The sequence below is a fragment of the Aulonocara stuartgranti genome, assembly GCF_965226115.1.
Source record: "Aulonocara stuartgranti genome assembly, chromosome: 20".
In the NCBI taxonomy this organism is placed as follows: domain Eukaryota; kingdom Metazoa; phylum Chordata; class Actinopteri; order Cichliformes; family Cichlidae; genus Aulonocara; species Aulonocara stuartgranti.
In genome coordinates, this window is record NC_138956.1 from 9,429,023 (window position 1) to 9,453,576 (window position 24,554).

The window sequence follows — 24,554 nt, forward strand, 5'->3', positions numbered from 1 at the left end:
TCATACTGACTATTTATTAATTTAACATATAAATCTGATCAAAATTTACTTTAAATTTAATTTAATCTTCCACTACCTTTAGTCTGCTTAATTTGAAATATTTTTTCTTTTACAGCCTTAATTTGCGGCTTTTCTTCTTCTTTATGAGGATTTTAGCATCAGTGTCTCTCTCAGACCTCTTTAACATATTTTTAAAAAACAAAAAGAGAAAAGATATCAAACATAGATGTTAATAACTGTGTCTGCTCATTAATTGGTGGGAGGCGGTAGGTCCATACAGAGATATATGAGTACATATGGTGCTACCATTGTAGTAAGATTTTAGAAAGAGCACCAAGTTTTAAGTTTCATTACAAAAGGATCTTGCTTTAGGTTCTACATGCCTCGCTGAAGCTGCTGCGGCTAATGCTAAGCCAGCTGATCCCAGGTGTAGGGCTGGGCCGAGCTGAGGTGACCCACTGCTTGGAGCAGACCTTTCCTAATCTGCTTGCCAGGACCGGAGACTCCACTACTCGCGTTCGGGCCACAGTTTCTGCCTTCATACAGGTATTGTACAGTTAGACCCAACACTATTCATCAACCTTTTGGTCTTTTGTGTCACCCTGCTCTCTCCCATCTTCTTTTTATTGTGTGTTTGCTAAGTGAAAACCTTTATTTATGATATGTTAGAAAAACCAACTGACCTATGATTCATTCAAACAAAAAAGTCACCTAACTCACAGGATGAACTGGTGAACTTGGAGAAAAAAGAATGCCAGCAGTAACAACCTTTGGCATGCATAGTTTTACACAGTTTTTACACCAGAGGAATGCCCTATTCTTGTCTGGTATGACATTGTAGCTGCTCAACAGTGAAGCTAGCTATAATGCCTTTGATTAGCAGCACCGGACACTTAGCTTCTTGCTATGGAAGCAGCAAGAGTGTATTTTTCGCAAGAGTGCATAGAGTCTTGTAAATCACCCACTGAATGAAAGCAAGTATTACTGGTTGAAGAAAACTTGCTTTCTTTTAGGTGCTAGAAAGAGTTACTTGCAAATGCAAAGCAATCTTTGGCAAATTTGAATCTGTGCAAAGCAGTCAATTATAAATAAATTTAATTATGGGGAGTTTTGCATTTTAGATAGCTAGAAACAACAAACTGCACAACCTTCAGACAGGCCCCAGACGCTGAAGTCACCACTTGTGTGATTTCATTACCAAAGTGGAGTGGTATAGGTAGGTATAATTTGTGCTCTGTACTGGTGCAAGATAACAAACAAGATAACAAAACATAATGCAGCACAATAATCATTTGATGTCAGTTATTCTGTTTTAACTGTAATTCAACTATGAAATTCTCTTTATTGCACAAGCACGCTTTCATTTGGACTTTTGGGTTGAAAGAAGAAAATGTTTCTTGGCTGCTGGATGGACAGATGACGTACACTGTATATTTGTGTATTTGGTTAGTCAAATTCGTTCCTGTGTGCTCATGGATGGGCGTGTGTTGAGTAAGAAAGGGTGGGTGCCCTTTCGCTCAGTAGCTCGCAGACTTAAGCTCGCAGCCCCTCTTCTGCTGGATTGTGTTCAGAGCTTGACTCAGGGACTGATTGAATCGTTCTTTGTGTGTCGAGGGCCAGTTGCACACTTCTTTTCTGCGTGTCTTCCTATATTTCCGACATACATTCCACTCACCTGATGTGGTTAAAACAATGACAGGGTTTTCTAAGACCCTTCTTCAGTTTTACTCCGATTGTCAGCTTGTATTTTCTGTCACGACTTGTGCCTATGCCAGAGGCCAATGTTGAATGACAAATTACCGTGTGCAGCATCACAAGCATACACTGTAATTTGTTTGAGGTACATAGCACTTGCATTACTTCTGTACTACAAGTCTACAAGACTTGCAGGTGCAAGTCTACAAATACATTGCGTGATTTACGCCCCCTTAAAACTTGCTGTCTATTTCTCTTGTCCCTCATGTAGGAAATTGCTGTTCTGAAGGATGTCAGGGCCCTGCAGATGATCCCTGGTGAGCTGGTGAAACCCTTCAAATCCAACTTTCCCTCTCGCCTGGCTGAGAGTCGGGCTGAGCTACTCGAGAAACTGCTCATTGAACTTGGTACAGAAAACTCTGGCTTCACCCTGGAAAATGTTATGACGGTAAACAACCTGAACCATAATAAATATGTTTGGTGTGATAATTATGTCACTTATAAATATGAATGTACTAATGTGTTTTCTTTGGGTGTGCAATTAAATAAAGCCTACTAGGTCAAGTAGGACAAACTTTGTTTAAATAATTAAACATTTCAAAAGCTCAAATAAAAAGATACACATTCACAGATAAATAATTAAACAATTGACTGCCGTTTTTCTTTAAGGCAGTGTTTCAATTCATAGTTAATTCCTTTCTGGAAAGAGCAATTACAGCATGATATGTACTATATAAACTATATAAAATATGGAAATCTGTGTCATTCCACTTCAAAGTAGAAAAGGATAAGGAAAGATCCTATAAGCTGACTTTCTGTTAAATTTGGGTCAGTAGTTATGGTGCGACTTTACAGAAAAGCAGCAGTCCCTCCCAGGCCTTCTGTGGCCATTCATTTACGTAAACAGGCCCTCAGTAATGTCCAGTCAGCTGAGTCAATGTTGTCACTGCTGGCACCCTCTTTAACGTCTCCTGCACTCCTTTGGTTTCCAGCAGTGACCTAATATCTATGTGCAAACTATCCAACTGTTAAACTGAAGCAGGCCAACAAACTGTCTCGTACTCCTCTCCGAAACCTTTTTGAGAACCAGTACATGTAATGCTGCTGGCTTTAGTCATTTGTTCAGACATGCGTCACTTTCAAATTAATGTTACTCTCAATTTTATTAACTTATTCTGGCAACAGTAAAAGAAAAAGCCACAGTCTTGCAGTATTACAGTATGTGCTGTTCGGTAGATTGACAGTATGTCTAGGGACACATATGACATGAGGTCAGTTTTATTAATTTAGCTAAAGGATTTCTGTTGAGGAAAACTCCGAATATGAACAAGGTATTTAGTGATTTCGTTTTTCTGTGTGCACCTCGTGGTAAAGGCTCACAAACTGTGCAAAAACCGCAGAATTTGTGATGTACGCGTACCACCGCCGGTGCTGAAATGTGAAAATTTCTTAATGTTCAGATGTATGTCCACTGTGCAGTTTAACATAGTGTTTTATCATATTGGACCAGCTTTGAGGCTGAGATTAGAGATTACATCAAGACACTTATGGCAGGTGTCTCATTCCAAAAGTTTTTTTCTTCCCTCGTGTCATTATTATCATGTTTCTCCAAGACATCCTGGTCTTTTAAATTAGCTGAGCGAGTCAAAATACGAGAGAGAAAAGCATGCCTGTAATCTGGTGCTTTTCCAACCAGTGTGTGAACTCAGATATGAAGTAAACCTCTTGGATTCATGGAAAGGATTTCATGAATCTGTTAAAAATGTGCGTAATTTTTAACCACTCCTACTTTACCCCCCCCCCGCGCACCGCCCCGTCCCACTCCCAATTCAACCCTAGTCTTGAGCAAATTGTTAGGTTTGTCCTCTGAGTTTCTCCGCCTATTGAAGCCAAAGCCACATAGGTGGAACTGCACGGACTGTGTTTGCATGCTTGGGCATGCTTGCATAGCTCCTAACCCTTTTTTGTATTGACTGCCACATGTGTTTGCTTGGAAAATATTTTCTGCCTGAATTGAGATGTAACAGGACCGCTGCGCTTCTTTCCTGACTGTCACACTTTCTGCTTTCATGTAAAACACGAGCAGAAAGCATGTTTAAACTGAAAGTCAATGAGAAATTTATGAATTGCCAGTTATTTTTATTACTTAGTTGCCTTGTCCCTGATGTTTCCCTTCAATATCCCTTAATCCACCTTGCTAATCAGATTTGGAGCTATTTTACCCGCAGACTTCTTCTTGTTAACATCGGGCACTTTTAACAAACCATCATCAGAGAAATTGCAACAGAGGTGTTAATATTTCTCACGGTGAAGACAGAAAAATAGAAATGGTTTGGTTTAGTTTCAGTCTGATACATAACAATAAGTAATGCAACTTTCTTTTTGAAAGAATAGAGTGTTCAGGCTGGCTGCTTGAATTATCCCTGTTGCGCAAACACAGAACTGCTACACTCTTCCTGAGGGTACAAAAGCAATCATGACAAACCACAAAGCTGAGCCCGTATCATCATTGTGGTGACTGCGCATGTGAGCGTTCCTTGCAGTACTGTACTTTCCCATGTTATCGTATTTCTGTCACACTTAGGGAGAAAGATCTGAATGATACTGCAAAACATACATAGCTTATCTATGTTCATTTGATTTGCTCTAGCAGCTAGGTAAGTTACTGAATTGACTGAATCTGGCAGATGAAGCACCTAAAATGTTTTTTCCCTTTAAAAAGACACGAGCACAAGTGCTCAATTCACATGAAGGATGAACTGATGACAGTTGAATATCAAGGTCATTTTCAGTTGGAAAAAGCCCAGATACTGATTATGACAGACTTTGAAGTGATAAGGTTTTACATGCAAAAGGTCAACTTCACTGTTGTAGTAGTTCAGAATACTTTTTAAGGCCACAGCTCAGGAGCAAAGAAAACTCCATCCTCATTCATGGAAGTTTTTCAATTCTGTTACATCAGTACAGCGTAAAATGTGAGATTTAATGAAATCTGGTCAAATGAAATTTACTTGATTGGTATACATTCAGTTCATACTAAGCACATTTTCCATAATGAGTAATTATTTGAAAAAATACATATTTGACTATGTATATTTCAGTAGCATTTTACTCAGAATTTCATTTCAAGTTTATTGAGCGTGAAGAGTAATTTTTTGGAATGTGAGCATATTTCACAAAACTTACAAACATGTTTAATCCCCACATATTATTTCCATTCAAAGCCTTCCATACATGTTACTGTTAACCACACCTTCACGTGTTCACGGCCCTTAGATAGTAATTCTAGTTTATCGTGTCTTTGGGCTCCTGTGACTGTCCCCCTCGACAGCTCAGCTATGGTTTAGCTAACATATTTCCGTTTTCTTCCACTGTTACTAGGGTGATCTACTCTGAGGTGGAAGCCAGAGTGAAAAAGGGGTTGGAAGATACAACAGAGAATAATGGCATGCTGTCCCTGAGCCGGTTGAGCGAGGGATGGGTGGCCTTTGTACACACTTTACTTCTCAATGTTAATGTCCTCCACTGGCAGGATGGCCTTTCTATCATCCCTCTCTTCACAGCAATTATGCTGGATAATAAGTTCATTTTATATTATGAGTGTCACTCCTCTGAAAGGACTCTCAACAACGTTGTACATGAAGCTAAACTGGGCATAAATCGGATACTGTAGAGTGTAAGTAAATATGGATGTAGCTTAACACATCCGTGGCCTTTCTAAGAAAGACAAATGGTGTGTATCTCCTGAGGTGGCTTTCAAATGCAAAAAATGACGGAATCTGTTGCAGATATCGATCGAACAAGTTCTCTTTAGTTTGTTAAATGGGGTGGTTTTCCAAATCAGATGAGTTTTTCATTTATTAATTTTTTTGTGAATACATTTAGATATCATTTAGAAGTATGTGTTCCAGTATAAAGGTTTAATGGTAGAAGGAAAGGGGTAATGCACAGTCTTTTTTGGTTCTTAGATGTAATATCTTCCCAAAGAAATCAGGTTTGAAACAGTTAACAAGGTAAGCTTGTAGAAGGTCAGTAATCAGATTTTAAATGATTTTCTCTTAGCCCAGGTCTGTCTGTTCATCCATCCATCCACTGTCTTCCGCACTTCCAAATATGCAAACACTGTCCTGTAGTGTTTTGCATGTAGACTGTATACAAAAGATGGATGTAGCCACAGTGACAACACACTGTTTTATGGACATTTTGATACCTCATTTTCATATTTTTCTTTCTTTTTTAACCAAAAATGATCATATTCAGGTTACAGTATTAATTTTACAACTAATGATAGCAGGCTTGGTTTATTAAACTGCACCAACTGACTGTATGTTCTAAGTAACAAGCAAATAAAATACTAGGATTTCACTCGTCTAAATGATAGCTCATTGGACTGGACGTACTAAACTGGACATTGGTGTTGCTGTGTGGTACTTTTAGTATTTCTGGAAATCTGGTATGTCTTAAAACAAAAACATTGACCACCCAAATGGATATTATATATGGTTCATTGTGCCAGTCTGTAAGCATGTTGATAGCTGACGTTAACTATTTTAAATGGTATAGCCTGGACTGTTTTGAGCACTTTGCTGTTGGCTTTTTGTTTTTAGCTTGGAAAAATGCAGCTTAAAGATTTTTCACATAGTTTTTCAAATCTGAATTGTAACTGTGACGTCAGCACATAAATGGACTGCCGTTTGTCGCTCAAGTGATGATCCCTAATTATCCCTAAATATTTCAACCTCAGTGTATTATATAATTTTTTTTGGCATATTTTGGATTAGAAATGGAATAATAATATAGACCTTTTCATGTTTGTGGAAACCCTGTTGTTCCCTGTTAGTTCTGTACAGCGGCATTGGCACACAGCGCATCAACAGTTCGAGAGCTAGCAGTGCGAATCATCTTATCTGTGTACCAAAAGGAGAGAAGTGCCATCCTAATCTACCTTCCACCCAACGATGCTGCAGTCCGAAAGAACTTCCTCTACAAAAACCTCTTTGATGGCTTTGCCAAGATTGACGGAAAGCTGGTAGAGACTCAGGCAAGTGTTTCTTTTCCCCATTGCTGGTATTAAATTTTTATCTTATACTTGGTATCTTCTCTTCTTAAAAAAAGAGAAGAGGGCCTCTGGCGCATCGGCCTAACTAGGGGGCTCTTCAACTGACAGGGAGTTTGTTCCATCATTGCAGGAGTCCACTCTGCAGGTGGGGGAGAGTATAGGAGAGGTGGAGAATAAACTTAACCTGGGTGTCTACTGTCTTGTGCAGTCTGGGAGATGATTGAATGTTAGGGTGGGTACAGTTTCCTCTGCGGTGGGGTCGGGTGGGCTGCCCCGGGTCCTGTGGGGCTGCTGCCGTAGGATGGGCCTGGGCTCCCTTGCCTTGGTGGGTGCCGAAGGACGGGGGTGCCTACTGGGGTCAGCGGGGGAGCTGGCCCCAGGGAGGGGCATCTTGCTCCTCCCTTCTTTTCCTCCCCATCCCCGGCTGCCTCCCTCTTCCCGCTCCAACACACCCACCCACACAATTAAGGCCTTGGGGTGCGGGTGTGTCACCAGGGTGCAGGGGAGGCATCCACCCCCGTCCCCTTCTGGCCACCTGTGCCTCAATTTTATTCCACGACTTAGACATCCACATTACTCACACTCTCGTAAGACATACATATAGGGCCTTGAGGGTGGGCACGTTAACGGCGTCCAGTGGACGGTCTGTATTCAACCCCACCTCTGGTGCCGGTGCCCACCTCTCAATTTTAAATCCATGTAGACATTGAGGGTTCTCGGGAGGGGCCGTGCTAACACCTGCTGCTCTCTGGCAGCAGCACCATGCTCTCCCGTGTTTTAAATGCACCTTAGAACAACACGCAGCAACACTACACATGAGCGAGAGGAGGGAGGTTTGGGGTCTTCACACACCGCTGTTCTCTGCTGGACATCGGGGCGGGGGGGCTGGGAGGAGGTGTTGGCCGTCCGATTGGGATCTGGGATGCGGGGCCTCCCTGCAGCTGCGGAGCCTGGGGCAATATGCTTGCCTCCACCCCTGGGGGAAAGGGTAACATCTCCTGGGTCTAGGTGCCGTTTCCCCCTCCAGAAGTGAGGGTACCTGGACCTGGGGTATAGAGTTTGTTTGGGGAGTGTGATTGTGTGTACAGTGTCCATGTATGTCTATCCCTATGTTGGGTGAGTGCTGAGTATTTGTATATGTGTGCATGAGGGTGGGAATGCATGTTTGTGTCTGCCGGTAACTGATGCCCTCAGGGGTCGGTGCGTTGGTGGTTCTTGGTGTCCGGGGCTGGGCGCTCAGGTATGCACTAGCTCACTCCCGGTGACTACTTGGCGGGGCCTGGTGCCTGTTGCTCGGTCAGGCCTCTTCCGGGGCAAAGGGGGCCCTCGGGCCTCCAGCTTCTGGGCCTGCAGCTCGGTTCACTCTGGCACAGCTGGCTGCCAGCAGAGCCGGCGGGCACGCCACTGCAGCCTCCTCTGGCTTCTGCTCTGTGGCTACTGGGTGACCCCTCATCTGGGGCTCTCTTCAGCTCTTCCCAGGAAGGTGGCACGGATGCCCCTCCGGTGGTCCTCCTTGGGCTCTCGCACTCTGGGGCCTCTGGATGTCTGGATCCTGGATCTCCTCCATGCCTGCTTCATGCCCTGGGGGACGGGGCTATGGCTCTCTACACCCTCTTGCAGACCATTACATGGGGAAACCTTTTGAGTACAAGCACGCTGAGCCACACAGGTGTGCACACAGGTGTTCACTGTTCATAGACATAAACTACACCTTTATTTGCTGCTATTTCCAAGCACATTATGCGCTGTCGGTCCTGCTTGTTACATAACAACATTCAATATTTAGTATTTACTGCTGTTTACACTTAGCTAGATTAACGTGATGGTGTTGTGTTTAGTATGTTGCTCTGGTTTTTTTGCTTGTTTTCTCTTCTTTTTCTCTCAACAGGTGATCCAGGAGATTTTTTTTCTTCTTTCTCTTTTTAAGTGCCCTTTCTCACTGTCCTTCTTCCCTTCTGTTTTTCTTTTCCTTCATCGTTCTTTCTCCCTTTCCTATCCCTCAGTCATGTCTGTCCCATCTGTAACAACTGAAAATAAAATAAAATAAATAATAACAACAAAGGTTGATCAAATGGACCAATACGGCAAGGCCGTGATGATCCATTTGGCAAAGTAAATCCATTGGGTATCCTTGTTGGTCTTCAGACAACAATTCTGACGGCTAAAGAACCAAATGGGACAGGCACAAAAAAAAAAGAATATTAAAACTACCCCAGAATTTGAATGGCTATGTAAAATAGCACCTAAAGCCTCAATCTGAAGAGCTTTAGGTTTGTGTAACCTTAATTCTAGACCTTAATAACAAGAGATGCCATAACTTAAGAAATGAAGGGTAATAATGTGTAAAAAGCTAACAATTACAGAATGAAAATGAATTGATAGAAGGTAAGCATGGTAGAGAACTGAATATGAAATGGACTAATGGCATGCCACCTTCTCCTAGACTTTAAAGAAAGGTGGGGGTCAGCCGGACGGACAGAAGGAGAAGGAGGAGATCCACTCTCTTCAGGAGCAGCTGGCTGCCTTAAAAGAGATCACAGTATGTTGCGCTGTCATCATTCTGCAATGATATCACATCTCATAACAACTGTTAATTTCTATTTATGACTCCAGACTGTATTTTTACCTCGTAGGTGGTCACACACCAAGTAATTCACATACATATAACACTTACACATTATAGCCTCACTTTATGCCCTGTCTCAATTAAAGGCGAATGATTGCATGTCTTGTTTTTTGGAACTTTGCTTTTTGACGTTGACTGTTCTTACACATATATATATATATAAATATATATATTTTGTCTGCTTGTAAAGGAGAGAGGCAATGAAAGCACCAAAGGACAAATAGCCAAACGAGAAGTTCACAAAGCTGAGAAAGATTCCCAGAAAGCTGGCAAGGGAAGTATGTACCTACATAAATCACACTTCAGTTCCTACTCACATCTGCAGGTCTGAGGCAATGCACAAAAGGGAAATTTGTTTCTATGTGCTGACAAGGATGTGCCGATAAGCTCAGTGTTTTGAAATAGGCCCTGCTCATATGCAAACAGTAGGTGGAAAGGTGTTTTCAAGTCACCTTTATGTTGAGCTGTAATTTACCTGACCCTCCAGCAATTTTGACAAAAGAACAATTTTGAGGCCTTTGAGGGGATTGAAATTTGTAACACAGATTTCCATTTATGTGTTTTACTGTGTATCATAAGACTACGATAATCAGATCAATGGTCTTATAGATATGAGAGCTTAAAAATGAAAAGAAAAAGTGTTTATATTCAAGTTTATTGTTATATGTGAAAAAAAAGACATCATATAACAACAGTATGCAGACGGCATCTACGACCTCAGAATTTATAATCTAATTGTTATACCACTGACAGATTTTGAGATAGAGACCTAAAGTGTGTCCCTCACGCACTTGACTAAATTATGTATGACCTATTACCCCAGTACTTCAGCTGTGCCTTTAGATACAGAAATAATGGTGTAAAAAATTGATATCAGCATGTGTGAGCATTACCTTTGCTTGAATAGCTTTAAAATTTGACAGGTAGGGTTTGTTAAAGTGTGTAGAAACACAAAGGTCTGTTAACCCTGTAAGACCCACCCCATCAAAAAATAGCCAGAAAATTAGGATTTTTTGCAACTGAGATGTTTATTAACCCTTATAACAAAATCCACTTTTTTTTTGCATATCATGTTGTGTATGACATATTTTTATTATATATTTATTATATATTTTTTGCATCGCATTTAATAGATTGGGCATTTTTGTTAACTTTTTGTTAACAACAATGTTAATTTTAGACAAAAAAAATAGTTTTGTCCATAACATTTTGAAATTATGGCAAGTATTGATCATGTTGATGAGATAGAGGTCTCAGAAACTCATGTATCAAATACGTTACAAAGGGCATTGTAGGGTTAATAGAATAACACATCAGTCATGCAAATTCTGAATTACAATATGGGTTTTGATTCAGTAGTGCTGGCTGTTACAGATAACTGTCTTATTAATTTCCAGCTGTCACAAAAGGGTCCCAGAACAAGAGGATGGAAAGTTGTAATGTCCAACAATCAATCAACTGTCTGGACAAGTATGTTCCTTAAAATCTTGTAAGCTATATATATATGACTCAAATGGCCTTTATTTTTGAGAGATTTAGTTTTTAGTGTGTATTCACTGCTTTTTCCAGTCGAGGTATTCATTTATCTTTCATGTTGTGTTCAGTAATTGTCCTATGGTAAACTTTGGTACCATTTGATCCTCTAACTTTACACTCTGTTGTAGCTTGTGTATATTCTGCGGTAAAAAAGACGAGTCTTTCACAGAAGACGGATTGGACCTTCACTACTGGAAACATTGTCCGATGTTGCAGCGCTGCGACGAATGTCGACAGGTAGACTGCTAATTTTTTTATTTATTTTTCTCACTAGGTTTTCACTTCTGTTATAGAGCTGAAGTCAAAGAGTTAGATCCAGCTGCTGAAAGTATCTGTTCTGCATTACCAAGTTGATTGAGTATAGCTTTGCATTGTGTTCACAGGTAGTTGAAATAGCCAGCCTTACGGAGCACCTACTGGGTGAATGTGAAAACAGGTCCAAATTCAGCCAGTGCCCACTCTGCTCAGAGGCTGTGGCCAGCGAGGACCTGGTTCACCACGCTCAGGGTCCTGGCTGCAATCGTGAGTTCTCTCTGATTTTCCATGCAGCAGGAAACTGACTCGGTTTTTTTAATATTTCTCTGTTATCACTTTCATTATTAGGTGGCAAAATGGTAGGCAGGAATGATTGTGAGAGCTTGGTCTGTGCATGGTAGGCCTCACTTATATGAGTGTAACTGAGAAAAAAAAACTGTACATGACAGCGAATGACAATTTCATAAAATCAAAACTGAACCAGTGAATATCCAATAATAGTAATAAGGCAGCAGTTCCACAATATATAATGCAGCTATTTTTTAATCTTTGGTAATTCAAGGTTGGATCTATTTTGGTTTAACTACATGAAATAATAAACTGGGAAGAAAAAAAACAGTTCAAAGATTTGACCTGATAAAAACAAAAGCAAAACATTTACATTCTAAAAACATGTCATTTTCCTAACCTTGTATATTACCCTGGATTTGTTAGTCAGGTGTTAGCCAGGTGACAGGAGGTGAGGTCCAATAATAATAATAACTAATACACACTAAAAGAAGATTTCTACTGAGCTGCATGCGCTCTGTAAATGTACTATTTATTTATTCATTTACATCATTATTTACATTTTTAACTCTGTAATCCTGGAGCACTGTCACGGTCCTGGGTCGGTGACCCAGTGTTTTGAGTTTCTTGTGTCTGAGTTTTTGTATTATGATCTTAGTTCTCTTTGTTGCCCCAGTTTATTCTTTAGTCTAGTGTCTTAGTTTGGCTTTCTTGTATTCTCTTTAGTTTTCTGAGTATTTAGTTAGCCGCCCTCTGTGTCTCCCTGTTATTGTTCTCTGTGTTTCTTAGTTGCTCTGTCTCCCCTAGTCAAGTCTGCGTCTATGTTACATTTCCTGTTTTACTTTGAAGGTCTGTGTCCTATGTGAATGTATTGAGTTTCGCTTCCCTTGGGTCTAGGGCTGGGCCATATCATAACGTTCACGGTAATAAAAAGCTGCCATTTTGAGTTCAATCCCGTTTCTCGTGAGTTTGCGTTTGGGTCCAATTCCTGCCTGCACACAGCCGAAACATGACAAACAAACTAGCATGCAAATAAAGTCTTGACTATTTGGCTGCATATCATTTGGAGTGAATGATCAGTCTGTCGTAGGCCTGCAAACATCAGGTTTGCAAAGCAGCCAGCTCCACAGCTTCCTTGTTTTTTGTTTTTGTTTTTTGCAGTTTTACAGTAACTTAGCTATTTAGTTATCCTTTAGTTACGTTTCTCTTAATCCATGTCTGTGTTGGGATTTTCCCTTCCTTATTTTACTGCAAAAATGTCCTCTGTCAGATTTCAGCATTTTATTAGTTTCAGAAGGCATACTTCCTGAAATAGTGATTAATTATTCCCCTACAGATAAACCTGCTTCCCCTCGTGTACTTTTCTTCCTGGTTTTAACTCGATTTTCTCTGGGTTTCTTCCACTGACTTTGGGTTTAGCACCCTGTGGTTGTACATTTCTTTGATTGCGTTTGACTCAAATTATTGAACCGTTCCGTCTGAGAGTTTGTAACCTCTCTTTTCATAGTTGGGTACCGTTGCTCCATCGCATTTACACATGTTCACAAAGCCAGCATCTTCAATATTCTGCAATAAAACACTGCAAGGCTTACACCACTTCTCCAAATGTTCCATGAGTAATTGACAGTAGTTCCTGTTGGTTAGGCAGATAAACAAAACTTTCACTTGTGCGTAAGCATACGTTTCCCAAAATAGACCCAGTGCTCAAAGCTGTGTTTTGTTTGAAGCAGATTTCTTTCAGTACTGTAAATTCATTCATGGGAACTTTTCTGTAATTCTGTAAGAGCTGACTTGAAGGTGTCATCTTTGTGTTTCAGCCCCCGTTTTGGGTAAAGGCTCCAACCACTGTCCTCTGTGTCACAACAACTTCACGCCCGGAGAGGAGGTGAGACTGTGTACTTGCACAAGTCAGTTAGTTAATTATGAAATAATGGCAACAAGTTTCAACATTGATTTATTGGCATATGCAGAAATCTTCTTTGTCAGAAGCAGAAGTAGAAATGCTTCACATATAATAAAACAGAGAAGCCTTTCACAAACGAGGCTTTAGCAGCAAACAGGTGTTGAAGTAAAGCACAGCTAATGTTGACCTTTAAGGACTTCAAAGAAAGCAAAGCCTTTGTTCTTAATGGGCTGTTTCACTGAGAAGATGAAGTAAGTACAATCACATTCCTCACATTCCTGCTAGTCTCAGAAGAACAAAAGACAAAAGATTCTGATTAGCTGCTCATAGATAAAACTTAACCGGATACAGATTATTCAGTTTAATTCATTTTATTTGTATACGACCAAATCACAACAGCAGTCACTGCAAAGCTGCAAGTTATATTGTAAGGTAAACAATAATACCGAGAAACCCCAACACTCAGATGACTTCCTTTGAGCAAGTACTTGGCAACAGTGGGAAGAAAAAAACTCCCTTTTCCCAGGAAGTAACCTCTGGCAGAACCAGGCTTAGGGAAGGGCGAGAGGAGGGATACAAAACAAAGATGCCCTGTGGACGAGAACCAGAGATTAATAATACCTACAGCGTGGATTAGAAACACATTCACACATAGACAATGAACACATCTCATCTTCCTACAATTGCAAAATAAACCACATTTTATTTGAAACAGCGGCAGTTTGGTTGCTGACACAGTTCACAGCTCGGTATTATGCAGGTAAAGTTTCATCCCGTTTGTTTCTATTCAAGATTTGACAGTCACTGCATCAAATGGGAAATATAAATAAACCTTGGATACACATTTGAATAGAAGTTGTTGAATGTAATATAAACACAGGGATAATAGTTTTGTGTCATCTTTAAAAAGCAGTGCTCGTATTTCAGTGCTTTTGGAGTCGCACAGCCATCCATGCTTCTCTTTGGTGTGTCTGGGAAGGTGAAAGTGGATACGGAGCGAACAAGATTCTCTGTCTCACAAGGAGACGCAACGCTTGGTTCTCCGTTTCATTCATCTTTCGTTCTGGTTTGTGTCTTTGTGGGGCCTAATGAATCATGCAACTCATGTTTCAAAGACACAGTCTTCCTGCAAGTGTGCTCGCCCCGCCTGCCTCAGTTAGCAGCAACATTGTTGAGACACTTAATAGACCAGGGCATAAAGACCTAAAGGTGTGACTGTTGGGAAAGTTTGTGGATGTCATATATTACTTAATTTCCCTTGGCAGAATCTGTAGAGCAGATGTTTAATTTTTTCCAAGGAAAAAAAAGGAAATGTAACTAAAGCAAAGCTGTAAACATAATGTAGTAATGGTCCTTTTTATATATGGATAAATGCAACAGTTTGACTCGATCGCCCTTTGTTTACAAATATCCTTTCCTTTCATTAATATTCTATGTAGAAAGGCACATTGCCAAAGAATGATGCTTTACTGCACACTACAGTGACTAACTTCCCTCCTCAGTACATACTGACAATCTGAAGTCAAAGTAAAAAGAGACAAAGAAGGTCTCTAAATGAAACGGAATTACTAGAATGAGGAAAGAGGTTTCAGAGTTTTCACTAAATATTTTTAACTGTAATAATATTAATGACATAAGTACAGCTTGCTTGTCAGGTGTATTTAATAATATCCATTTAGTCCTGTTGGTATGACAAAATATGAGTTAAGAACGATTCAAAAAAGACAAAGAATCACAAGAATAATTATTGATTAAACTTCTTAAACCTTAAAAATCACTTGCAGCCTAAACAAAACACGAGATATAGATTATACACATCATTTTTTCCAACTTTATGGTGACACGTGCAAAGTATTATTGAGCCTTTCCTGCGATGCGTTTGTGCTCTCATTAAAAGTTTGACTCACTGCATGCAGTTTCTCACTTCACGCCCTCACATAAGGGAGAAAAAACTCACAGAAAGTTGCACTCTCTTTGCTGGAGGAGAGGCTGTAAGCCCAATGAAAGACTGCAGTGTTAGTAGGTAGGGAGGGCAGCCATTCAGGCCTTGACTGGGCCTACAGTAACCCCATGGTTGTCGCAGTCGTGAAAGTGCCTGGGAGAGGAGCAAACTCACTGAGCTACTTTGTCCCTGTTCCAGGCCTGGAAGGCTCACCTCATGGGCAGAGAGGGCTGTAAACAAAACTCACGCAGGACTGCGGCATCCCAAAGAACCCAGCCAGCACAAGGTAAAGCATTCATACACATCCCGTTTTTTTTTCTTCTTTTTTAGCCACTTTCCCAACGCTTACTGTGACAGGTACAGAAAGCACCCACGTTCAGCAGTTTTCCACTGTGGTTTTGTCCCCTAGTTGATAAAAGGATGTATGTAAATTATAGTGAGAGATTAATTTGGAGTCTAGTGTAATGGGCTTTAGTGTATCATTTAGATTGATGTATGCTAGAACCCTCCTTTTTGGATGTGTGATTGATTGTTTTGTTTTTTTGTATCATACCTGATTGTGTGGTGATGCTAAAATAGCCCGTATTACTGTTTACATTATTTGATGCCAGAGAACCTTTAGTTCACTGTACACTTTAGGGCCATGGATCATTTGAAGCTGTCCTGTGGAGCTTTTTTTGTTGACAGTGTACACCTACATGTTATTAATCTTTTGGCATGCTACTACCACCAAATGACCATCGTGAGAATAACTTGAAACATATGAAACCAGGGACCTGCTCTGAAAAATGTTGCTTCATAAGTTGACTGTTTTTGCAGTTGATCTTCATGTTTTCATTCTCACTGGCCGTCTTTGAAATTCTTTCCAGCTCACATTTGGAAAAGTGGCGTATAGGTGCATCACTGGTTTATAGCACAAACAATAAGCGTTTGATTTAATCAGAATGACATCACCATGTTATGCTGACATCGCAAAACCTTTTTGTTTATACTGGCCTTTCTAGTATTACAGGTTTCTTTGTTAAGTCTCCTGACAGTGGCGTGTCCAACGGGGTGGCCTGGGGGGGGGCACAGGCCACCCCCCCCAACCAGACTGGCCACCCCGGAGCTAAAACAATAAAATTCAATGAAATATCAAATGTATGATTATGTTTTCACAGTGAAACTCAGATATCCAAGTGTGAGTGAATGTAGCATCGGCTTCTGCACTATGAGCATCATGTTAGCAAAGGTAGGAGAGCCAAGCACAAAAGACGGCACCGCAGAAAACAATTTTTTGGCGAAAGATTAACAGGTTAACATAGCTGGACTGGTCTTCGGGCATACCGGGCATTTGCCCGGTGGGCTGATGACTTTTTTTTTTTTTTTGTAACGGCATGAACAATGACAGGTGGTGGATTGGCCAGATGCTGGCCGATGTGTAAAAATAACTTCTTCCCTCATTCTCCCCCCTCCCTCTCCTGTTCCTACTTCAATCATGAAACTGATCAATGATCAGCTGATTGGCTTTTCTCTCTTGTTTGTTTATCGCCCACTTTGCGCCAGAAAGAGGAAACCAGCGGATGTCATGCTAAACAACAGCAGCACGTTTAAGTTTGATCAGCTGTTGTTAGAATTTATTTAATATTAATTTCTAGTATCAGCTGATGTTTGCTGGAGCCACAGCCGTAAAAGCTGCTGGTCATGATGTCGGTTTGGTTATCTGGTGAGAGGGAAACATGAAGATGAAACCAGGAGATGTCCTTACTGAATCATCAGAGCTGTGATGGAGAAACAGGTTTACCTTTTAGGTGACATGAATGAGTTGAAGGGCGTTATGAACTGTTTCTGAGAGATAAATAACACCAGGATCCTTTTCTAAGTAGCTGACAGCTGGTAACTGTGCAGGGGCGGGTCTAGCAAAGTTTTGCCAGGGGGGCCAGGTAGGGCATTAACAGGGAAAGGGGGGCACAAAGAAATACTTTTCTTTCTTATTCTCATTTAAAATATCTAGCTTTTATTAAATAATTATCTGAATCTTGCGAACAAAGTTTTTATCTATCTTAAAATGTATAGAAATCATACATATACCAAAAAGACAGTGTACATCACTGTCACAACAGCGTTTGTTTTCATTCAAAGGCTTTATGGCTTTAATACCTGGGGGGCCGGTCTGTAGTCAAAATGCCCAATTTTTTGTCCCAGTCCAGCCCTGCAGGTTAATACTGGCAGTGTCACCATGCCAGCTGACTGTATTTCATCATCAGCCAGTGTTGTTCTTTATACATCAATATTACTAAAGTTTACCATAAGGCAGCATAGAAAGTATTTACTTGCTTTCAGGTTTTATTCAAATGTTAGTCTTATCAGTTGTTTCCCCACTTTTTTCCTGTTTCAAAATCAAACAACAGTTTGTAAGAAGATTATCTTCTTTTTTTAACAGGCAGATAAAGTTTTACATTGGCATTGGCTAATTTGCCAATTGTTTGTTACAAATGTTCGTATTTTAATATTCAAAAATGTTTTTGCCCAAAACATATGTGCACTATATGTCAGTAAAAATACTATGCAAATATTGAAGTCCTTGAATGCTGAATAAACACTGACAAAGCACTGATTGTATCTCTTGTACTTTATCAACACAGTATCTAAAAACTTTGCACCGTAGTGGTTAAAATCTCATTCTAATAAGAGTTAAAAGTGCATTCGGTTATTAGGTTTATAGGGTTATTGAATTATGGAAAACAGTTGGTAGAATTTTTTTTTTAAACATTATCTGCCAATTACATCTGCCACCCTTCTCCAAATCTGTGCCCCTACCTGGCCCCCCCAACAAAAATTTTCTAGACACGCCACTGTCTCCTGAACAATTTATTCTTGTCCTCTGTGGAGGGCACGACTGAGAACTTTTATGTAATCTACAGCGTCTTCTGCCAAGAGGAAATCCTGTGCTATCTGCTGACAACTCATTTGTTGGGGCTGGGCTAACAGGTTTTTACAGATGTTATGATTCTGTTACTAAAAATCACATAGTTACTTTCATTCGGTGTCCTTTGTGGTGGAGGACAAGGTGAGACGGAAAGGATTTTACTCAAAATTGTGCAACGTAGCGCTGTCATGAGAGGAAGTGGAGGAGGGCCAGACATTAGAGTGTGAAGGTGAAAGCTCAAAGGAGGATACACCAACTTTTGAAGAGCCTGGGCAATGATAAAATGATCACATTCACCTTACATTTACATAATACATATTATTTAATGTAGGGCTTTGAAGTTTTGTGGTATAATAATTCCTAGAATGTGTAATAAGAACACACACACACACACACACACACACACACACACACACACACACACACACACACAGATCAGATAAAAGTTTGATTTCTTCTTTGACCCTGTTGATCAGTATGATTAATAATATTTATCCTACAAGCGCATTAAACTGTAGCTCCCCTGTCGTTATCAATTCAATATTTAGACAGTACCTACATTTTGCAGTATGTAGCATTAAACAGGAAAACAGGATGATGCTAACCATTATCACCAAGATAGCTGGTCCTCTGAATACATCAAACAGACAATAGTGAACCAGGTTTTCGAAAAAAAATTTATATCAGATCACACGACTCAAAGGGAGTTGCTAATTTTTATTGGTAGCATTATAACGTAAAACATTATTCAGCATATTTGTGTTAATGACTCAGATAAGCTAGGATACAGGTTTACTGGTTCTTTCAAAGCCCTTTCTTACATAATACTTTTACATAATATTTTTAGGCCAGGTCTTGGGAGGTTAATGACAAAGTGCATGCAAGAATATAAAGGCTCCCTGCTTTATTATTCCTCTATCAGTTTACTGTAAAGTACCATTTTGTTTGTGCATATGTGTTTTGGTGTTTCCAGGCAGAGCTTTCGGTGGAACCAAGCTAAAGCAGGTCAGGTCATATGGAGCCCGAGCCAGAGCCAGGCCCATGGGCAGGGGCAGCCGAATCCCATCACTGGCTCCTTTAGCCAGAGGGTATCCACCAGGGAAGCATTAAAGCTGGTCTGAAGAAGCCCAGAGACGTCCCCTCACACTTCAACAGGAGAAAGCCAACAGTACCAGACGACCCCACCCACTCCATTATTTCCACATTCGGGCACTTTTGAGACGCTTCAGATGTATTCACTGACATATGCAATATATTTAAAGCCATTATTACTTTATGATTGAAGCCATTAATATATTTAAAGTCTTATAAGATCACAGAATTACAACACGGTGTTTTACCCATTGTTGAGACGATGACGTAAATTCTAATCCTGTTATGTGCGACAAAGTTCACACAGAACAGAAAATGCTTTTCACTACACGTCAAGCCTCTAGCCTCTCACACACCTGTCAAGTAAACATAGGCACACAGAGTGCTGTTTGCTGAAATCCCCTTATAGGATTTGTTGGTTTTGAGGCTCTTTTTTTCACTGCCATTTAGAGGAATTGTACAGCTTTAACGGGTAGTCCCTCACTGTTGGACCGCACTTCCCAACTGTGACTTTGTGTGACTCACAAGATGGATTTTAAACAGAGTTTGTGTAAAGGTAAAGCAGCAGTGTACAGGGTGATAGAACTTTAGGCTTGTGTTTTAGAAGTTGACCCCTCATAATGCAACCAGTGTAGTGAGGTTTTATGATTAGTTTCTGAGTGGTTATCTGCAATTTATAATTTATACATCCTTAAACTGCAGTACAAGCTCTCGCGTATAAACGTGCTATCGCAACGATTTTCTCACACCTAAAAAACAAACAAACAAGTGTAGCATGTAAACATTTATTTTATCCTAACCTTCAAATTGTAGAGTTTGAAGAGGCTTATTGCCTTCATCTATGTAAATGTGCTAGTGCAAGTTTGGACCTTTTAAGATTTCATCCTCTGATCCATGCACCTTGCAGATAGCTAGCTGTCCCATGGAACTAAAATCAACAGTTTCTTGTGTAGAATCGGACTACACCAGATGAATGGGTTGAGAAACTTCTATGGGTAACCGTCGCAGTTTCAGTAAAAATATGTCTAATTGCTACATCCCTTCAGAAGACGATGACTCATACCTTCTTGCACACCCAGTAACAGGAGGCGGAACGAGATCACAGTTTAGTTACAAGCAGAAGATGTTCTTTGCTTTGAGGGAAGCTTTGCTGTCGACTTCACACTTAGCCAACTGTTTACATATTTGCTTTCCTTTTATAAGAATTCTATATAGAAATAGCACTTTGCCAAAGGATGATGTTTTACTGCTGAATTTCTAGCACACTGCAGTGACTTACTTCCCTCCACAATGCCTACTGATAGTATGAAGTAGAAGTAAAATGAGACAAAGTAGGTCTCTGAGTGAAACAGCACTGCTAGAATGAGGAAAGAAGTGGACATGAATATGCTACATACTGTATGTACACCACATGGTTTTCCCTCCAGTGTTCAGAATCACATCACTGGCTTCAAACTGATAGAATCACAAGCTAAAAAGTTAAATCCTACATATAACATTAAGCCTGGTTTATAATTATCTCTTCAGTTGTGCTCCTGTTGTGCTGCACAGTGTTATGATGACGACAAAGTGATTGTGATGTATCTGGAAACGGTAATAACGTTAATGTGAGCGTATGTTTTATTAGTGGGGAAACAACTTGCTTTAGTATGCTTCTGTACTGAGAGCTGCAGCAAAAGTAGATGTAAAAGTTGTGTTCATGCATTTGTAGTCAACAGCATTTTGACTTCTTTTTTTCTGCAGATGTATTTGTTAAATAAATCATTATTCAGGGATTATTGCACATGTGCTTCCATGTAATCAAAATTCCCCATAAAAGTTACATGTAATACACGGCTCTGTTTAGGAGCCCCCTGTGTATTAAAAAAATGGGCAGTGTCCAACTTCCAGGATTATTGTTGAGCAATATAAAACACATATCAATCAAGTTTTGCAACGTTATTCAGTGTTTACAGGAGAGCTCTGGTTTTATTGACACTAACACACATGAATTTACAGTGTTACACATGTGGTTTCTTTGGTTTCAAGGCTGCCTCTGTAAATCTTACAAAACAAGGTAAAACAGAACCAATATATTATCTTTAAAATACCCATAATTAGATTTTTACAATTTACAATTTCTATTCAATAAAATAATCATTCAAATATGAATGCAGCTGTGTGTTCTATGCTGTAAATCATGTAGTCGCATGTTGCACTTGAACGTTGCAATGAAATCCTGAAGTCGGAAAAGAAAGCTTAAGGGAAACACTTAGATGTAACAAGTCAGTCTTTTTCGCACCTGCACGAACACCCGTGGGTTTATTACATCTACGTCTCTAAATACGTTTTTAAATTCAGATTAAGGCAATACAGTCTGGAATGGCACAGAAACACGGATGCTTTCACAATGCAAAAGCTGTGCTCTAGTGGTTTTTACAAAACGGAAAATCAACCCATACAGAAGTGGAGAGGAGAGCGCTAACCTGCCGAGTCAGCTGAAAACAAATCAACCGTTTTAATGTGACACACAGTATTAAATTCAGTTCATCTTCCATGTCTAACGGTAAAGGAAAAATTAACGTGACTCCGCAGATTGCGTAAAGATCATCAAGTGTGATCGGCCAAAGAAGACTTTCCGTGAGCTCAGATTTAGTGAATGCATTTACTTTATACTTTATACTTTCTGTCAATCATATCGAAGTTTTTTGTGCGCAGATCAGGTCTTGGCTGTGCACCACGCTCCACATCCTGAGCAGCTCCTGCGCGCTCAGTTTGTGGACCACGATTAGGTTTTTATAAAAGCAGGGCTCTGTGTTCATTGTGCTCGCCCTGCGTCTGGTAATGCCGAATGTCCTGAAGCCCGGATGCATCTCTGGGGATAAGTGGAGCCTCTGCAGGCACATCCCCAAAAACACATCGTCAATGGGGTACAACTCCACGCCCTCCGAGGCCACGAAGAGCCTTCGGGCTAAATAGGCGGACATCAGAAACCCCCCACCTCCCACGTAGGGTGGATACGGCTTGTCGTACAACTCCTTGGGGATGTAATATTTGCTCTGTCGGTTTCGGATGGGGATCGCCTTGGAGATTGTGTCCCCCATAAATAAGTTGGCCGCTTTGCGCTGCTCCACTTTGAAGTCGATGAGCTCCAGGAGGTTGTGCGTGTTCACAAACACATCATCGTCCCCCTTAAATATAAACTGCACTTTGGGGCAGTAGATATAGAACCACTTGAGAAAATTTACCTCTTTCAGAGTCAGGTTGAAGAAAGTGTCCATGAAGTCCCACTGCAGGATGTCCCCAAAGATTTGGTCCTCATACTCGATCAGTTTCTGTAGGTTCTTGGCGTCTTTGCCAGTGTTTGGGCTTCCGAGTAAAAACAAAGTTTTAATTTTCTTCCCATTCACGGTTTGCTCCTTCCCCCAGGTTTTACGCACGGCCTCCCTCCGGTCGTGCTGCTCGATAACGGACTTGACCACCACAAGGAGGTGAACGTTTCTATCGGCGCACTTCTCCGGGTGATTGATGAGCAAGGGGAAATACCTGCAGTGTCTGTGAAGCACAAACTGGTGAAATCTCTGGTCCAAGCGCCGGAACCAGTCCTGGGTCCTCACCGATGCGTCCGCGCTACAGTTGAGAACCTGCGCGTCCCAAGAAGACAGAGTTACATTCGGGACCCGCTGTATCTCCAAATCCTTGACGGACACGGGAGAATCTGAGGTCCCCGAACTGGTCAGAACTGTCTTCTTGAATGAAAAACACTCAGAGCCGCACCAGGCCGGATCCCTCACATGTTTAACCCCCACTGCGTCTTTCTCCGACAGTTTCAGCTTTTGGATCATGAGAAAAGACGCAAAGATCAGAGACAGACTCAACAGAGGTTTCAGAAAAGCGGGGATCCGCTTTCTACGAAAAAAGTGATCCATTGCTGTCACCGTGACACGCTGGGACCCTCAGATGCCTTCATAATGTTTCACAACTGAGCGCACCTCAGGAAGACACCGGGTAAGAGCGCTCAGTCAAGTGTCTCCTTGGCCACTTCTTGACCATGACAGCGCAGAGTGAAGTCACACATTCGTCCCTTTTGCTGTCTAGTTCGTCCCGAAGCTTCTTCTCAGGGTTTGGCTCCACACAGACTATCTGGAGACCTGATGGAGGATACCACTATCTCACCCCACCCCCCAAATATCTCCTCCCCTTAATGAACTAAACTGATCTGGGACCGGCAGATATTCCATTTCTCTCTCTCTCTGTCTAACACACACACACACACACACACACACACACACACACACACACACACACACACTGTTCACCAGGTTTTGCGATCCACTAGCCACCACAACCTTATCTTATTCTTAATATTAAATATCAGTAGCTCCTTTAATCCGCGTTAATTTTCATGATTACAAGTGATAGAAAACAGTACTAAAATACAACGCAATGATTCAGAAATAATTCAACAACCATCTACGTGTGAGGAATAAAACAAACACCACAGCGTTTATAAAGGAACAGCGATGATGATTTTCTAAAGAAGTTTGACAGTCCAATTTTAATTCCAGTGCTAGGTGAGAAATACTGGACTACAGCCCTCCTCGAGCTGTCTCGGTGTTTTCTGTCTCCTAACGTACAACAATCCCACTGAGTCCGTGACGCCGAGATCCGTGGGGCCCCACCATCTGTTGCCGCGTGTTGTTGTCGGTTGCTCTGGAGGAGAGGGAGGCAATCAATAGCCTCCTGACTGGAACTGTTCGATGAATGACAGAACATGAAATGATTTCTAAATTATGTTTATTTATTGTTTTGTTACCGGACAGAGTCAACTGTATGTTCTAAATTATTACATAGCTGTTAAAACCGAAGCCAGTGTGATCTGTTGGCTGACTAAAAGAATTAGACGCTTCTTTAAAAACCTTATTGCGCCATCTTGTGGACATCGATTGGAACTGCATTCGACTTCCGGAATCTCCTCCTTCATACGTCACTGCTAAACAAAAGCCAAACTTTGAAACATGGCGTGAACTGGCATTTTACGTATGATTGTCCAATCTCTCAAAATAACACGGAGAAATACGAGCTTACTGTGAACCAGCGTGTCACGAGAACCCCTTTCATTAGCACAAGTCACGAGATGGGTGGAAACAACTCCCGCAGAATCACTGAGATGGCGTAAAAGTGGAGAAAGCCAAGTTTGTCAAAAAATAAAATATTAAAATAGTGGGGGGAAAAAAAACCTAAACGAAAATAACATACATAGAAAAATAG

At 40.8% G+C, this 24,554-nt stretch overlaps 2 protein-coding genes and 1 long non-coding RNA gene across 4 annotated transcripts in view; 1 reads left to right on the forward strand and 2 right to left on the reverse strand.

Annotated features, from left to right (window-relative positions):
- The window catches only part of cep104 (centrosomal protein 104), a 35,122-nt gene extending 13,667 nt beyond the window's left edge, over nt 1-21,455 (forward strand). For both annotated transcript variants that reach the window (XM_082518732.1, XM_082518733.1), the window contains exons 12-22: nt 373-546; nt 1,967-2,143; nt 6,536-6,736; nt 9,198-9,293; nt 9,571-9,658; nt 10,778-10,850; nt 11,045-11,153; nt 11,300-11,438; nt 13,277-13,344; nt 15,503-15,590; nt 19,186-21,455. In XM_082518732.1, the coding sequence (XP_082374858.1) occupies nt 373-546; nt 1,967-2,143; nt 6,536-6,736; nt 9,198-9,293; nt 9,571-9,658; nt 10,778-10,850; nt 11,045-11,153; nt 11,300-11,438; nt 13,277-13,344; nt 15,503-15,590; nt 19,186-19,322 (1,350 nt within the window). In that variant the 3' untranslated portion in view covers nt 19,323-21,455. The remainder of the gene's footprint in view (nt 1-372; nt 547-1,966; nt 2,144-6,535; nt 6,737-9,197; nt 9,294-9,570; nt 9,659-10,777; nt 10,851-11,044; nt 11,154-11,299; nt 11,439-13,276; nt 13,345-15,502; nt 15,591-19,185) is intronic.
- Nucleotides 21,456-21,584: 129 nt separating this feature from the next.
- Nucleotides 21,585-23,811, reverse strand: b3gnt7l (UDP-GlcNAc:betaGal beta-1,3-N-acetylglucosaminyltransferase 7, like). The gene has a single exon (XM_082518739.1). The coding sequence runs from the start codon at nt 23,210-23,212 to the stop codon at nt 21,977-21,979; it is 1,236 nt and encodes a 411-aa protein (XP_082374865.1). The 5' UTR covers nt 23,213-23,811; the 3' UTR covers nt 21,585-21,976.
- A 252-nt stretch (nt 23,812-24,063) lies between these two features.
- On the reverse strand, nt 24,064-24,433 carry LOC309697091. The gene is made up of 2 exons (XR_014273748.1): nt 24,372-24,433; nt 24,064-24,276 (listed from the first exon to the last, which is right to left on the reverse strand). It is a non-coding gene; the product is annotated as an uncharacterized lncRNA (long non-coding RNA).
- Nucleotides 24,434-24,554: the final 121 nt, after the last annotated feature.

What these genes read in the sequence shown, in the direction of transcription:
- b3gnt7l (XM_082518739.1), bottom strand. Translation starts at nt 23,212, where the DNA reads ATGGATCACTTTTTTCGTAGAAAGCGGATCCCCGCTTTTCTGAAACCT.